Raw genomic sequence first — 17,588 nt, forward strand, 5'->3', positions numbered from 1 at the left:
ATTTGGCCCCCGGGCCGCACTTTGGACACCCCTGTGTTAATGGGACGATTGGGTGGTCTTTCATCTCCCCCTTTTGTCTCTGGCCAGAAAAGCACGCTTACAACTTCCCTGCCTCCGGGTCAGAGCCACCAATACGCACTAATGGAATCAAGAAGAAGAAGCTAACAGGCTAACGGGCAAAGCTAACTGCGGGCTAGCGCCACTTTAGCAGTATTTACAGCGGAAAATAATATCTCCATTGTGTAATTGAGTTGTGGCACAATGTACAATATCCCTCTCTCCCTTCTGTCAGCGTAGTGTTTTACTCTCACGGACAATTAATGAGTAAAAAAGACGCTTAATAATCAAATGCAATTTGAATAGTCAAAAATACCAATTGTGCCCAGCTTTAATAGCTACAAACAGGTTCAGTAAGGATGAAAGTGATTTTTTAGATCAGCTATTTTATTGCGTTAATGTTTAATTTCAAATGCTAGTGCTTTTGGACATGTTTAATGTACACTGTGGATGGAAGCTTGATTTGAAAACAGACAGATGATGATAGCAAACATATGCCCAGTCTTTTGTGAAGCTATGCTAGCCCCAATATAGTGCAGAGCTTCCTTTTTACTTTTTAATTTAACGTTTGCCGTACATTAAAACATATTGATTCTTTCGTATTCCCGTCTTGGCTTCAATTGCAAAAATAGGCAGCGTGAGAAAAAACATGTTCCCTGCACTACTTAACATGATTGCTATTACGGCATTAAGCCCCATCTCTCCAGGAAAGCTTGTAACTCAGCTTCCCTGGTGGGACACAGTTGTATGTTCTTTAGGCAAAATGAGGAAGAAAAGTAAATAGCGGTAATATGCCTAGGTGCGCAGGGCCATGAAAGTCGGCTTGAGGTAATAAACAAGCCGAGATGCATCATTAACAAGCTTTACCCAGGCCAATAAACAAACATACACATTTTTGGAAAATCTCCAGACATTTTCCTGAAATTGTATTATAACGGTTAAAAGCTCTAAAGAAGTCGATGCACTATACAGGCACTTTTTAATAATAGAAAAGTCATCTTTTAGTAGGAGACTGCAGTAATCGAAGGACGAAGACTTAGCCGAATAAATAGCCAAAGTAAATCTAAAAATTGTGCCGGAAAAGTATCACCAAGTCATTTTTATTTCAAACATTTTTGTTCTAATGGAGGAAAACATCACAGTCTTTCAGCGTTTCAAAAAACATTTCTCAAACTCCCACCAGATGGTCCAATATGCCACCGCATGCGCCGTGTTTTGTTTACATCTTTGGGACAAGCTATTCTTTGCCGGGGAAAGTTCCATTTTGCAAGCCTACAATTTTGGATTCGCTTGGTCATGATTCGCCGAAAGAGGTCAAAATAAGAATTGTATGTTTTGAAGACAACACTGCAGACGACTCGAGGCGTGATGTAGCTTTGATTTTCGCTTTCGTCGCTGGTGTGTCTCGCAGTTGCCTCGGCCAGTGGAGTCTATAGGGATTGATGGATAGATGAAAAGGCAGGATTTGACCAGATGGGACGGGGAGCACATGCAAAGAACATATGGGCAAAGTGTTGAAGTGGAAAATGAAATAAATCTAGGGAGCAGAGGGAGCTAGTTGGTCTTCAGAGGAGAAAGAGGACATGTTAAGCCTCTGAACAACCAGTTTAATTGTACAAAAAGTGTGATTGAATTATTGCTACATGGGTGCCACTTTAAGACATAGCTAATAGCTCAGTAATAGCATCGAACAAGCGTTGTAATAACATGGGAGGGTAATCACAAGTTCAATTACCCATGAACCAGATCATTCTCTCTCATTTTATGAACACCTTCCCTGCGCACATTTTCTCCAGTTCGGTTTTACCCAAATCTAGAAGCTTCTTTGAAGCGTCAAAATAGAGACGAAAACAAGGATGAAAATGCAACAAAAAAGTGTCAAAAATGCAATGAAAACTGATGAAATCGTGGCAACAACTAGGGCTGAACGATACGGACAAAATTTCATATCTCGATATTCATGCCAGATATTCCGATATCGACGCGATACGATATAACTATGGGTTAGATGAAAACTAAGCATTTTTCAGAAAAATAAAATCATAATACAAAAATCCTTCTCGTTAATATCTTGCTTTTTTGATTTTAATATCTATATGTCTCAATATCGATACGATAACGATATATCTTTCAGCCCTAGCGACAATGTGACAAAAAGGTTTGGATCAGTTATGCAGGTCTTAGCTTTCAAATGAGCCGTTACACTGGCTTATAGTCATCAAGACGTTTATAGATTTGGGTAAAGCCAAAATGGAGATAATGTGCTCGGTTCAGGCGGGGGTGAAGAAGTTAACTAATTAACTAAATAACCAGCCAACTATAACCCAACCAAGTTCAAACACTTCAAAATATGGTTAGCATTAGGGCTGGGCGATATATCGATATTTAAGATATATCGATATATTTTTAAATGAGATATGGAATTAGACCATATTGCATATATTGATAAAGTGCAAATTCAGATGAGCTATTAAAAAATAAACAGGTAATCTAAAAAAATGTTTTAGAAAAGTTAAACTGAAAATGCTGCCCTCAGACAAAGATTGACCAATTATATTTTATAGGCTATTTTTATCGAAGATTTTTTTTTTATTCAAATGTGCACCATTTGTTATACAGTGTTTATGTTTTCAATAAAACTACTCGTATTTGGCTTTGACTTTGACTTAAAATTTCATTTCACAGCTCTCACTTTGCGGAAAAAATATCGGGATATATATCGTATATTGATATTCAACCTAAATATATCGGGATTTGACTTTTGGTCCATAATTGCCCAGCCCTAGTTAGCCTTTCCTAGTAACAATATAGAAATAGGAATGCAAAATGTATTGTCTCTCCCAGATATGAGTGAAAGGAAAGAAACCTGTATTACCATGCTATTACTGTGCTCGACAAATACTCAACAAACTATCCCAAAGGAATACTGTTTTAGACTTTTGATTTTGGCTAAAATTACTGGTCTTATAATAATGAGCAATGTTGCACTGTTCCCATTACCACATAATGAATATTGTGTGCAACATAACAAAAGGTTTTCTACTTTCAAGTCTTAGTCCAGCGTATAGGCACAACCATGACACTGAAAAACTGCAGTCATAGAAGCTCAATGCCTTTGCTGGCAGTGTCTTACCCCAAGGCTTGACTGGAAATATACGCTTCTTCTGCGCCTCAGCATTCACCTAAATTACTCACATTGTGTATGTCAATGGGAATGAATTCTTGCCTGCTTCCCACCTATGGCCCGCAGCTGCAGGTACAAGCTCAGGAGAAAGGGTAATGACAAATGTAAATCTTGAGTAGCCACCAGTGTTTCGGTCAAATTCAGAGCCTTGAATTGTATATAAAAGACTAACAATCCCAGAAGTTATGCATATTCGAAAAGAAGCACTTCTCCAACGAGCCCCGCCTGACTAAAGCAGCGTACAGTACAAGACAGTGTATGAGAGGAGATAGACAGAGGTACCTGAGGCCTCTTTCCTGGGGCTGTCTGTAAAGCCGTACATCCACACTGCAGCAGAGAGAGACAGAGAGGGAGAGAGAGGGAGAAAGCACAGGAGACACATTATTCAGTGTGACAGCAGCAGATAGAGTTGGAAATAAGAAGGTGAATAAGACTGTAGCAGGTTTAGCACAGCTCTCTCATCTGGGAATAAGTGTTTTCATCAGGATCTCATCTGTAGTGCAAGTGCGTCTAAGGCCAGGTATCCTAGCGCTGAACAATTTCGGAAAGTATCTGATTGCAATGTAGATTAAATTTGGGAACATTTGAGGGAAGACTGAAATGCAAAGCTAACACTCATTCAGAGGCGTAAATTATTGGATCCTATGGAGACGAGCGATTCGCACCTTTTATGGTTTGTAACTATTAAATTTGTGATTCAAATTAGACTGCATGAAATCTCACAGGAAAAAAAAAAAGAGTACAGTTATCAAAACTACACTACTACTACACTATATACCAGGGGTGCCCAAACTACGCCCCGCGGGACAACTGTGACTTTTAATTAGCCCGCTGCAAATTAAAAGAATATCATTTTTTAAATATTTTTTTAATATATAATTGAATATATATACAATTATTGAAAATCCATTAATAGAAAGCAGTGATGAAGGCTGTTTTTACATTAAGCACATTCAATTAAAAAGCATAGTTAACATTTTATTCAATTTGCTAACTTTAATACAATAGAGGTGAAGTTATTTGACCTCTACTGAGTGCGGCCCAGTTGTTTGTACATTTTTCTGTATGCGATCAGTGAAAAATGTTTGGACACCCCTGCTGTGTACCCTAAGTAGCTTGTATTTCATTGTATTTCATGTTTATAGTGGGATATTTTAAATTAAGGACTTTTCAAACAAAGCTGTCATTTTTAAGCTTTACAGTTAGTTTCTATGGCATTACAAGGTCTTCAATATTATTGCTTAAAATCGTAATATTTTTGTTGCTCAATACATCGAACTTCAATTTCTGTTATGACAGGCCTGGACCCAGAGTTTTACAGATCCAAATCTACAGCAGGACTGGGGCAGGACTAAACTAGGAAAAGGCAACAGCATGGTTAATGTAGTAAACAAGGGCAAAAGTGGATGAAAACATTAAAATTTACGCTAAACAGACCGCACGTGCCACAGTCTGAGTAACACTGTTTTAGTATGTTACAAACACAGCTCAATGTCAAGCGTAATCAAGTTTCAGTCTTCAAATAACATTGGCGTCCGTGTTTCTTGTATTTGGATCTCCTTGAATGCCTCCGATGGGCGTCAGCCACCTCTGAAAGTCCTTTCTGTGCCTCTAAATCAGCCCCCCTCCCTCTGAGCCGTCGCAGTCAGGAAATGAAGTGCCCTGCATCAGGACAGAGGGGGACAGACGAGGAGAGGGGCGAGATGTCCCTCACAGATATGAACCATGCTCAGACTGTGGGGGGATGTGTTAGTTCATTTTGGGGACGTTCGTAAAAGACCCTAAAATTTACAGCACACCTTATGTTTGATTTGAGACTTAAAACATTATATTAAAATAACAGTAATTCAACTCTAAAGGCCAAAAGGAATATGGTGTGTTTTGTTCTGAACATTGTACATTAAAAAGGACTAGACGGAGTTCAAAAATGTTACAATTATGTATTTTCCTCCCCCTACATGTTCCAGCAATGTCATAATGTGTAGAATGAGCCCAGACCTGTTCCCCACAACTGCCTCTAAAATCCTGCAATGTCACTCAAAATGTTGTTAATTTGGGTGTCGAAGTGGAAGTGCCGTCATGGATGAGCTTAATATAGAAACTGCAGTTACGCGTAAGACCTGAGGTGGCAGTAGTGAGTATAAATATGACAACTTGCATCTAGCCCCTTTAACATGCACATCATCGCAATATTTAGTGTATTGTTATTCTATAAACGTCATACAGGCAACACAAAATGACCAAAGATTATAAATTATAAAGCCTCTTAGCATCTTTAAAATGGATATACCTATAAAGAAATCCCAGCAATGACTTTGATTTAGCTAATCAGGATTTTGAGTCAAAATAGAGCACCCTCTGCAGGCAGTAGTGGGAATGACACATTATGCAACAGTTAAAACAAGCTTTCATCTTCACCTAACTGCAAGTTAACCTCTTACCACCTCGCTTTCATCGGACACATTGTCTCCAGTTCAGCTTAACTCAAATCAAAAAGCTTCCTGACTGGAGAGCAAGGCCTACAAAAGCGATTGTGACTTTTTTTATTGCGTTGTTGGCGCGTTTTTGTCACATTATCTTTTTTTATGTCGCTTTTTTCATCACTTTTTTGTTGTGTTTTTGTGTCTCTTTGTGGTTCTGTCATCACTTTTTTGCTGCTTTTTTGTCGGCTTTATGTCAATTTGAAGCTTGTTATTGCTGCTTTTCTGGTATGGTTTTGTCCCTGGTTTGCTTTTTCTGCACTATTTTGATGCAATTTTTTTTCAAGACGCTTTTACATATCGTGGCACTGTAATAAACACATTTCTGGGAGCAAAACAGGCTCGGGCTGGATTAGTGGCCATGAAAATGTAGAGGACAGTTTTGTGTTGCCTCTATGACACAACAAAATGCAGGAAATACAGATTGGTGTGCTTCAGTCATAGAAGAAGAAACGACCAAAGTGAAGAAGATTACTCAAAATGGTGTCAATGACGCAAAGTTCTACTACAGGTATGTTTTTGAACATACATTGATTGGTTAAAAGCTCAAAAAAGATGATTTTGTAAGATATGTCCCCATTAAAATGTACATCAGGTGCAACTGAGAGTAACGTAAGGTGAAGAATGGTATTAGTGAGGGTTTGTGTATGCTTCAGATCATGGAAATATAATAATTTACCTCAAGATAAGGGATTAATGGAGTCAAAAGCTTTTTCCTTTAGCATTACAAGAAAGTACTGTATACACAGCTCGAGACAATATGGAGACTAGCGTCGTTAAAATGAATTACAACGCAAATAGTCACTTTCCTCAACAGCTGCTTTTCCCTTTTAAGATTCTTTACCTTGCTACTTCAGATCCATGCTCACGCAGAGAAACTAACACTTCTGCCATAATAACAGCCAAATCCCTGCCCAGGTTAGCGCAGAGCCCGTGGAGCTTTACTGGATTGAAGTTGGCCCCAAAGGGAGGTTTCTGAGCTGGTCCCGGGTCAGATGGGGTCAGATACATTCCCTAACACTCCCTCTGTGATTACGCTCCCCACCTAATCTCGACTCTGCTCTACATCTGAATGATATTAACTCAGGGTCCCATACAGCTCACTCCTCTCATTCAAACATACACATATAGGGTTAAGTATTTTCAGGTTTCGGGGGACCACTGTTAGAGATATCAATTTGAAACTTTTGCTGTAGATCAGTGTTTCCCAAGCAGGGGTATGGAGACCTTGAGCACTTAGCAGGAGGGTTGTGAATCAATTCAGATTAAAAATGAAAGTGAAACCAAGTAGAATTTCAATGTTTTTCAGTAAATGGTTTGATTTTGAGTTAGCTTAATTTCAGAATACTCTTAGTTTAGTTGATCACTTTGTAATAATATTTACAAGATCCACCAGGTCGTGGGTACTCGGGAGTATAATGAACGACTCAAGGGGTACGCAAGACACAAAAGGTCGGAAACTAAGGCATTTTATTGATACAAAGGTCCAAAATCACCTGTGTTTTTAGCAACAAAATCTACACGTGGATACCTAAAGCAGTACTAAGTAGCTCATGCCCCTAGAGGCTATAAGCACCACTGCAGGTGTTGTAGCATGTTGCGTTTTTTTACTCATTAATTGTTCGTGAGAGTAAATACTACGCTGACAGAAAAGACGAAAGGGAGAGGGGGATATTATACATCCAATTACACAATGGAGCTAATTTTTTTCACTCAAACTTGGCTGTGAATACTGTTTAAGTGGCGCTAGCCCGCAGTTAGCTTTGCCCGTTGGCCTGTTAGCTTCTTCTTCGTGATTCCATTAATGTGTATTGGTGGCACTGACCCAGAGGCAGCGAAGTAGCAATTATTGTTTTCTGGCCAGAGACACCAGGAGGAGATGAAAGGCCCTCCAATCATCCCATTAACACTTGCATTACCCCAAGAGCGACTACGAAAAGGATTTATTAAGGTAAACAAGTTGTGATATACGGCAGGGGAAAACCACAGAGAGCCACGTTGTTGTAGTTATTTTCTGGAAATCTCCAGCTCGCTAGTCCGACAAAACAACATAAGTGTATGTGTAAAATATACAGATTGTATATATCTTTTCTTTACTCTGATATTAAAGCTAACGTAAGGGAGAAAACTAGCAAGAAATTGAAACATTGAACCCCTAGTGGAATAACTATGCTTTCACCTGCCGTGTCGCACCTTAAAAATCAGAAGAGAGGGCAGATATTACTTTTAGCAAGAGTAGTCATCAAAACATGCCCAAGTGAAAAAATTTAATCATTTGGTGATGACAGTGAGGTGCCGTGTATATGTAAGGTCTGGGTCCTGTAGGGAAATTTCTTTGCCCTTTGCATTTACCTCTGCAAATGTCAGAAGCATCACCTGAGGAAGAATTGTTGCGCATGTTTGGAGAAACCGAAGCACCCAGACTAAACTCACACACACACCAAACGATGCAAACTCCAGAAAGGCCCACAGACTCCAGCTTGAACCAGGGATATTCTTGGTGTGAGGCAGGAATACTATCTCCTACAGCACTGTACTGCTCTAAGGCGCAGAAAAGAATATGAAAGGAACATCTGATGATTTTATTCTGTGGCAGTTCAAGTCAATACTCAGGTACCAAAAACCTGCCTGTACCCCATAATTTCCAAGCCTCAGACGAAGTGAAAAATGTCTCCTCTAAAGTTCATCCTCCTCCGTTTACATAAGAGGGGCCAAATAAGCATCTACCCCATTTTCTTGTGGACTTTGCAGATTATGTTTGGGAGACAAAACACAAAGAAATTGCCGTCCATCAGCGGGCTAAATCTTGTGGCCCGAGGAGGTATTCGAAATGTAGAGAATGTGAAGTGTTCAGCAAGAATAAGTGCCTGTACAGATTTTTTGAAAAGTTGCTGCTGAGTGAGCTCCATGAAGTCTAAAGTTTAATACGCTCACTAAAAATAATAGTTCCTGCCAAGCGAAAGAAACACTGCACTTCGGCCTTCACCATTCCTTTGTGTCTAACATGATGGACACTGTGCACCGATTTCTATTTAACAAAGCGTACAGTTCATATCCCAATATCTTTTCAATTGTCTAATGCAAGAGAGACCAAAATGCAGCACAGTTCAAGACGGCCGGTCGAAACAGGCAGGACGTAGCTGTTTGCAAATATCGATTTAGTAGAAGCACAATGGCGGACTGCGAATCCTTTCAATGTCAATCCTCAGCCTCAAGTTAACTAGCATTGATATAAGGAGAACAAATAAGACAGTGTAGCCTGTGCCATGAGTTATAAGGAAGGGACCATTACGGCTTCTTGAACTGTGCTTGTTGTCGTCAAACTGTATTGTTTACCCGACACACGAAAAAAGTCTTCAAAAAATAACAATTTTTATGAGTTCTCTCTTTACTGTAAACTCAATATGCTTCAGTAAGATTGACGCTGTGCTGTAATGACAGAACAACTGTATGAAAAGGAGGTTTTTAGGTGCATAAAAAGTCTAATCCGACTTTATTTATGGAGCAGTTTAAAAACTTCTCAGGCTGTGTTAAAGCCAAGGAATAAAGGCATGTTTTAAAGCAGGACTAAGCAAAATACTGTTTCAGTGGCGCTATCCCGCAGTTAGCTTTGCCCGTTAGCATGCTAGCTTCTTCTTCGTGATTCCATTAGTGTGTATTGGTGGCTCCAATACAGAGGCAGGGAAAGTTGAAAGGGTGGTTTTCTGGCCAGAGACACCATCAACACTCGTATTGCCCCCAGAGGGACTACGGAAAGGATTTATTAAGGTAAACAAGTTACTTAGTACTGCTTTAAGGGGGAATGTAAAATGAACAAGGTGCAGGGGCAGAGTATTTTATAGCGTAGGACAAATGACAGTAAAAAAAAAATGTTTGCTGTGTCCTGAAAATGTTTTTTATTACTGAATTTATGATTCAAAAGATAAAAATAAAGGCACTTTCCCTAAACTAACAATAGAGTTAAAAGTCACTTGGGAACATCCAAAACCTATAATTGTAAGACACAAAGGTTGTAAACCCATGTCTTCAATCCCAGTGTAAATACAACTGGTCAATCCACGGTGCGCCACATAAACAAACTAGCGCCTGTCTGACGGACCCTCAGCCCACACGGCTCCCTCCTACGGTGTGCTCATGGAGCGGGACAGCCCTCGGATGCACTTTATGGAATGACCCATGAAGTGACAACATCTGACCCTCCATAGTTTATTTGTGAAGAAGAGACAGGGTGTGGGGGTGGTACATGGTACAACTTCTAATCTAAACTACTACTTTACTAGGTTTTGTCTTTTTTAAGTGATCCAATACTGATACAAAACTAAGCCAAGTAAGTAAAAGAAAGTAGGTGAGTGAGTGAGTGAGTGAGTGAGTGTGTGAGAGAGAGAGAGAGAGAGAGAGAGAGAGAGAGAGAGAGAGAGAGAGAGAAAGAAAGAGACAGGAAGAAGGAATAAAAGAAGAAAATAAAGGAAAAAAGGCAAAGAAAGCAAGAAATTAAGAAAGAAAGAAAGAAATTAAGAAAGAAAGAAAAAGAGAGAGAGAGAGAGAGAGAGAGAGAGAGAGAGAGAGAGAGGGAGGGAGGGAGGGAGGGAGGGAGGGAGGGAGGGAGGAAAGAAGGAAGGAAGGAAGGAAGGAAGGAAGGAAGGAAGGAAGGAAGGAAGGAAGGAAGGAAGGAAGGAAGGAAGGAAGGAAGGAAGGAAGGAAGGAAGGAAGGAAGGAAGGAAGGAAGGAAGGAAGGAAGGAAGGAAGGAAGGAAGGAAGGAAGGAAGGAAGGAAGTGGTCTTGTCATAAGCTCCATTATTAATACTTATATGCATGGAATGGTTCATTGACAACATAAAACTTCCAAAACTACCAACCTAACACTTACATTAAGTGCAGTATTACATTCATTTGTAAAAACGCAAAACACTATGAATTTACAGAGACTTAATAGGTTCATCAATTGAGGCGCTCGCATCAAATTATGTTTATAAATTGAACTCCTTGACTTCATTATATCCTTTTATCGAAGCACCAGCAAACTTCTTGTATCTAATTAGCCGAACAGTGGGGGAGTTGCAGATTTCAGCACAAAAAAATGCAAACTAGGTCAAGACAACACCTTGAAATTGAATAAGCACTACAGTTAAAAATACCAAGATATGTTTGGATGGACAATTGTTGTTCATCACATTAAAGTAATTGGTAAAGTAGTAGTATAATAGTACAATATACTGATGAGAAAAAAATGTACATGGGGCTTTAAGTATTTCCCTTCGCAAACAAGCGCAATTCCCACAAACTTGAGCCAGTGCTTTAGATTTAAGTGGAGCTCCATTTGACAGAGAAGAGAATATTTGTGTTTTGTGGGAACAGCCATGATTATACAGTATGTTGGCAGAATGTGCTTGAGCAACCGCATTGGGAGCGCTACCCGGTTTCTTTCAATTGTGGCTAATGCGAATTCGTTAATAGAGGAGCCCTCAAAAGCAGCCGTGATTGAAAATGAAAGCTCGATCGCGAACTGCAAACATAAATGTATCACTGTCACATTATTGTTGAAACCACACAGTTATCAGTAAACTATAGAGCTGGCGCCTGTAGTCTGTAATTAGACATATGGAAGAGAGAATACACTTGGTTAAAAGCAAATTTGGTCTAAATGTTGGTGAATGAAATAGATAATTGAATGAATATATTAGCTGAAATTGTTCTGGTGATTTTAAAGGTCCTATATCATGCAAAATCGACTTTTTGGAGCTTTTAGCCATGTTGTTATGCTATTTCCTTATCAAAAACACCCCCAGAGTGGTTTGTGGCGTCATTCACGCAGCTCTCAGTAATCCTCCTGAATCCGCTCTCTGAGCAGCTGCTCCTCCCTCTCCTGGTGAACGACTGAGTGTTCAGTTGTGTCGTAACAACGGAACGGAAGTGCTCGACTTCTGTAATGTAATGTCTTAATTCTATGCTTACGGCCTGATTTTAATTTGTAAAACAGCGTTTTCATTATTTCTGTCGTAATAGAGAAACAAAGAGTAAAAAAAGAAAAAAAAAAAAAAAAAAAAAAAAAAAAGAAAAAAAAGGAAGTGCCCGAAGTGCTTCCAGGTCAGCTGTGGCCAAAACAAACACATCGCGTCTGAACAGATCAGTCATGTTTGCGCTGCAGCTGTGAAGATGGAGCTCGTTACCTACTCTGAACACACCTGTTATTTATTCTTAACTAACGATAATGTCACGGACGGAGAAAAAGAATCGCGTTTGGCTACGAGGACGAGGAGTTTATATTCAACCTTTTTCAAGAAGAGGCCACTCAGCTGTTTTTTTTCTCCGGGATTCAGCGACTATCACCAAAATATTGTTTTTCTGTGACTGTCTCTGATGGATGTTTGGGGAACCTTCGCCAGAATCAAAGTGGATTAACTTTTATAACCAACGCGAGTCCCATAATGTAAACAGCGATGGACCAGAGCGGTGAGTCAATCCAAACGCGGGTTAGCTTGTGTGTTAGCATATTAGCATGTGTGTTAGCCATTTATGAAGCTGTGTTGCAGATGTCAACTCCGTATAACTGCATCGTGAAGTGACTTCACTTATTGCTGTTTATTTATATTACGGTAAAGTTGTATGTGCTGAGAGAGGGGGCGGAGTTAACTGAATCGAAGCGTTCTGTCTTCCGGGTTTGAAAAATACCTCCAGAAAACACTTATATTTATCACAAAAATGAGTGCTCCATAATGGTAGAGGTACAATATATCATATAAATGCCTATACTTAACTTTGGAATGGCTAAAATAGCATGATATAGCCCCTTTAAAGAAGAACAAAGTAACTTGTTTACCCTCATAAATCCTTTTTGTAGTCCCTCTGGGGCTAATACAAGTGTCAATGGGATGATTGGGGGGTCGGTGGCGCAATGCACACTAATAGAATCACGAAGAACAAGCTAACATGCTAACGGGCAAAGCTAACTGTGGGCTAGCACCACTTTAACAGTATTTACAACCAAGTTTGAGTGAAAAATAAAATCTCCATTGTGTAATTGGATGTACAATATCCCTCCCTCCCTTTGTCTTTTCTGTCAGCGTAGTATTTACTCCCACGGAAAATTAATGAGTAAAAAAACGTAACATGCTACGACACCTGCAGTGGCGCGTATAGCCTCTAGAGAAACGAGTTAGTTAGTTGTGCTTAAAAGAGTGTTTAATAAATGTGATTTGGCAATGTAATACTATAGATGCAGAAAAAAATGAAATTGCCAAATGCTATTTTATAAGCGGACACAGCGTGGGTACGATCTGGCAACGTGTTCAAAGTCATTCAATTTACTTTGACAGATAATCAGTTAGACAAAATTGACAATCTCATCAAAATTACAAATTTGAGTTCATGTTTTTATTATTCTGAGCAAAAAATAACAGAATCACCACAAAGACTAAATATTCAAGCGTGGGTTTAACTTGATTTGAGAATATTAATTGGTCGGTTTTTACTCATTTAGACTTTTTTCCTGATAAGACCTAGAATACTTCAATAGTTTGAGGACATTTCTCACTGTTTATAAGGTCATCTTGTTTAAAATAAGAAAGTAAAACTGTCAAAGGTAATTTTCTCACCCCATTGGCAGATAACTCAACCTGAAATTGAGACAAAATAGGTCAAATGCCCAACTCGAATTAAAAATATTATGCTCAATTGGAGACATTTAAACTATAATCTAGATATTCATGCATGTTGCTACTTTAATGATAATAGTCTCAGGAAGCACTGTCGACTGATGAAAAATTCTAGTGAAATTGCAATTCAGCCAGAAGTAGCAGACCACCTGTTTGAGGTTGAAAGCTGCCCCACGAAGGCCACAAAAAGCCAAGGTTATCCCCAGACGCCGTCATCTTCTACGAAATCTAATCATTCTGAGGAATGTGCATGCAATTGAATTGGCAGTGACTCCGTCTGCGGCAGTGGCAAATCGATTTGTGACACCTGGGTCACAGAGTTTGTCTTGTTTAAAGCCTAAAAATAAACGTACATTACATCCACAAATGCATCCAGTTCTAAACTTTCTCAAAAACCCACAATCTCGCATTTAGCAAACAGTCCAGATAACTTTTCTACGATCAGGCAATATACAGTATTTGAGATTGATCTACCTTTGCAGCCACAGAGAATCCTAATGTTGATTTATTACCAACTATTTCATGCATTTCCTCTTCAATAATTCATGAGTGCTATGACTGATATTTCAATTCAGCCTCTCAGCCTAAAGCGCACAGCCTGCTTTAGGATACCGTACACTGGTGACACACAACAGTAATGGCTTTTTTGGGCAGCTACACATTTGCTAATACTCTTTCCAAAGCAGGCATTTATTCAGATGGACAATGAATGAATGAGATAAGCAGAAGCCGTGGATACATGTTATGTACTAGTAATACTATTATCATTGTAATCTCAAAATCTAGATTGCTTTAGAAAATATTTGTCCACAAATTAGGGCTGGACAATATGTATACCTCAAAATGATCGTTATTGCAATATTAGGTGAGGCAATATCCTTTATCGCAAGAAGTCACAATACAACACAAAATCACTGAGGACTTGAGGGATTGACCAACGTAAACTTAAAAATGTGAAAACAAAATTGTGTAGCTTAAGTCAAGATTTTTTATAATTCAGCTACGTTTAGTATTGGGTATCGTTTCGACTGGTTTGAATTTGAAAAAAAAAAAACATTATTCGGGATTCTAGAACTGTATAAACTGATTTTCTGGATTCTTCATCCACCCAACACTCAAGCGAAATCACATGAAGGGAAGTTTCAACATTTTAATGTAGCTTCAGTCTTTTACAAAAGTCTTATGATCTCTGTCACAGATACAGACATTTGCAGGTGCCCAACTGACTGTTTATCTGCTGCTAGGGATGGATGGATCGATATATCGATACCGGCTACTTTTAAGCATCAATACTGGGCAAAAAGTATCAATACTAATTTGCATTTGTAAAAAGAAGTCATGGGAGCAAATATTAAAGGGATGATTTATTTCTTTGTTCTGAGTTTCACAGCAGCAGAGGATTGAACGGAGCCATATCATTCGGGTCTAGGTTCTGTTTGTTATTAAAGTATTCATTTGAAACTTTGTTTTTATATTTCATTTCACATTAACATTGTTTAATTAACCAGATAAAGTAATATCATTTTAATTTACCAATTAATTATATGAAATAACCAGTTTTAGAAATGTATATTGATTGAAATACATTCACCCATATGAAATTACCAGTATCGGTAAGTATCGGTATCGACAAAAAAGACCCCAAAAGTATCGGTATCGTATTGACTAGCGCTGAACGATATGGACAAAATTTCATATCTCGATATTTATGCCAGATATCTCGATATCGATACAATATGATATAACTATGGGTTAGATGAAAACCAAGGATTTTTCAGAAAACTAAAATCGTGATACAAAACAGTGCAGTTTTATTGATGAAAATCTATAGCGCTTATATCTTGCTTTTTCAATTTGATTATTTTGAATGTTCATATCTCGATGTCAATACGACAACGATGTGTTTTGCTTTTGCGATATTGATATCTTGAATGTTCATATCTCGACATCGATACGATAGATCTTTCAGACCTAATCACCCTTTACTATGAGCTGCTCCGTTACCTATAGCAACCATAAACTTCCCCCACCGAGTCACATTGCGCAGAAATCTTTCTATCAAAATATGATAAATTAGTCCTGATTTAGCACAGTTTCGTCTTGGGGAACCTTTCTGTCTCCCTTGATTTTTTTTTAACATTATTATTACTATATTCTTTCATATTCATAACAAACATGCAGGCATTAGCCACATTTACAGTATCTATGTCGTAGACTTTCATAGACTTATATTTACCAGATCTAAGAGACAGCCACTCACACAATATGATTATCTCTGCCGCATCTGAAAAAATCTCTTCCTTGATCCAAGCATGACATGCAGTAATCTCTTTACAGGGGAGATCTGCGTTGAGACCCCGCCCTTCAGGCAGAATGACACAAACTGTAGCAGAGGGCTTGTCTGTCAGATTTCTGAAGCCATCCCAAAACACAGTCAGACGTACATGAGCGTCCCGCGGTGCTAAGTGTAAACAAACCACGCAATGAAATCACATGGAGGACCGACACGTCACAGAGAGGGCTGAACATCATAGATCACGCTACATAATGTCCCATGGCTGGATACGGAGAAGCTGTTTCACTGAGCAAGAAGTTCCGAAGGCTTTAGCGGTTGATAGAGAAGCATTATATCAGAAATTATGTGGTGCCAAGGGGCTAAAGCAGTTCTACAGGGAAAATGGTATTTATCATAAGAAAGTTTTGGTCTTCTATCTACTAGAACTGAACCGTGTGGGAACTGGGCTCATGTTTAGACCTGGTTTAGTCGTCCTTTAATCACAACATAGGCCTGGTTTAGCCTGGTTCTAGTCTGTATCTCTATGCTGGTCCTGGATTAATCCTTGTTTTGATATTGGGGTGAAGGATTACCCTCAGCTTTGACAACTGTGTGCATGTGCAAGTACTCCATAAGCATGAAAACTAAATTCAACTTTTTGTCGACTGTTATAATTGCAATACAGTGACCACATTTCATGGTACAACAAAAAACAAAAGCAGGTGACTTACCAGACTTGCGCTTGGATCCATAGTCCCTGAAGGAGAAGCAACACAAGAGGGACATAGTTAGTGACAGCGGACGCCCGATTCAAGACATGTGTTCACTTGGTATGGCCCGGCGTGCTCTTCGGTGTTGTCTATAGGCTCTGACAAAAGCATGTGTTTGAGAGCAGGGAGCAGCGGAGAGATCGAAGGGACGACTTTGGCCGGCTGCCCGTAAAAAAAAAAAAAGAAGAAGAGAGACACAAATTAGTCACGTGACTGCTACAGCAGCACCATGCGCCATCCCCTACCCCTCCCTCCCCACTGTCCTCCCTGGTTTATCGCTTGTTGTCAGAGGAAAAAAGCAGACTCGCGTCCCAGATGGAGAGTGGAGTTAAGAAGTCTTGCGCACCGGATTGTAATGAGATTAAGGCACAAGGCTGGGCTAAAGGAGCGGGGGGGGGGTAACAAAAGGCAAACATGTTAATGAGCCAATACAGTCAGCGAACTTGGAGACGATATAGAATTGATATGTGATCTGAACCTTTGACAATGTACCTTTAGAAGAGATTGCAATGTCATGATTAAGAGCTGTTCTTCCAAATGTAGTTTACAGGACATGCTTTTCACATTAACCAACTATCGAAGGTATAATCTAGGGTTTCTGTTGTTGATCAGGTTTAGGTCCAGCAACTTTATGCAGCCAGACAAAGAGATCAGACACAGTAACTACTTAAATCAGAGGTGCCCAAAGTGCAGCTCTCAGACCAATTGTTGGTGGCCCTCAGGCTTCTTATTAACAATACACACATCGCTGGAGATTACTGCAAGTTAAATAATTCCACTCGATTAATTATGGTGAGACAGAGCTGCATTAACCTCATAACCCCTACCTTGAAGGGGCTAGATGCAAGTTAGCCATTTTATACTCACAACTGCCACCTCAGGTCATACGTGTAACTGCAGCTTCTATATTAAGCGCGTGCATGACGGCACTTCAGACCCGAATTAACACCTTTTTGAGTGACAGTGCAGGATTTTAGAGGCAGTTGTTGTGAGGTCTGGGCTCATTCTACACATTAGGACATTGTTGGAACATTTAGGGGGAGGAAATTAGATAATTTTTACCATTTTCAAACTCTGTATAGTTCCTTTAACCAAGTGCATTTTCTCCAGTTCAGCTGGACCAGTGTAACGCCTCATTTGAAAGGGAAGACCCACAAAACTCATCTGAAT

General features: G+C 39.4%; 1 protein-coding gene across 8 annotated transcripts in view; it reads right to left on the minus strand.

Moving 5' to 3' along the window:
* Positions 1-17,588, minus strand: part of sh3pxd2aa (SH3 and PX domains 2Aa) — a 179,335-nt gene that overhangs the window by 56,449 nt on the left and 105,298 nt on the right. For 4 of the 8 annotated variants that reach the window (XM_079553294.1, XM_079553292.1, XM_079553289.1 and 1 more), the window contains exons 6-7: positions 16,380-16,405; positions 3,524-3,568 (exon numbers count right to left, since the gene is read on the minus strand). In XM_079553294.1, coding sequence (XP_079409420.1) covers positions 3,524-3,568; positions 16,380-16,405 — 71 coding nt within the window. Of the gene's footprint in view, positions 1-3,523; positions 3,569-16,379; positions 16,530-17,588 lie in introns of those variants that run through there. The other 4 variants (XM_079553291.1, XM_079553290.1, XM_079553293.1 and 1 more) reach the window with 3 other exon arrangements.

Source organism: Gobius niger, assembly GCF_951799975.1.
Source record: "Gobius niger genome assembly, chromosome: 3".
NCBI classification, from domain to species: Eukaryota; Metazoa; Chordata; class Actinopteri; order Gobiiformes; family Gobiidae; genus Gobius; species Gobius niger.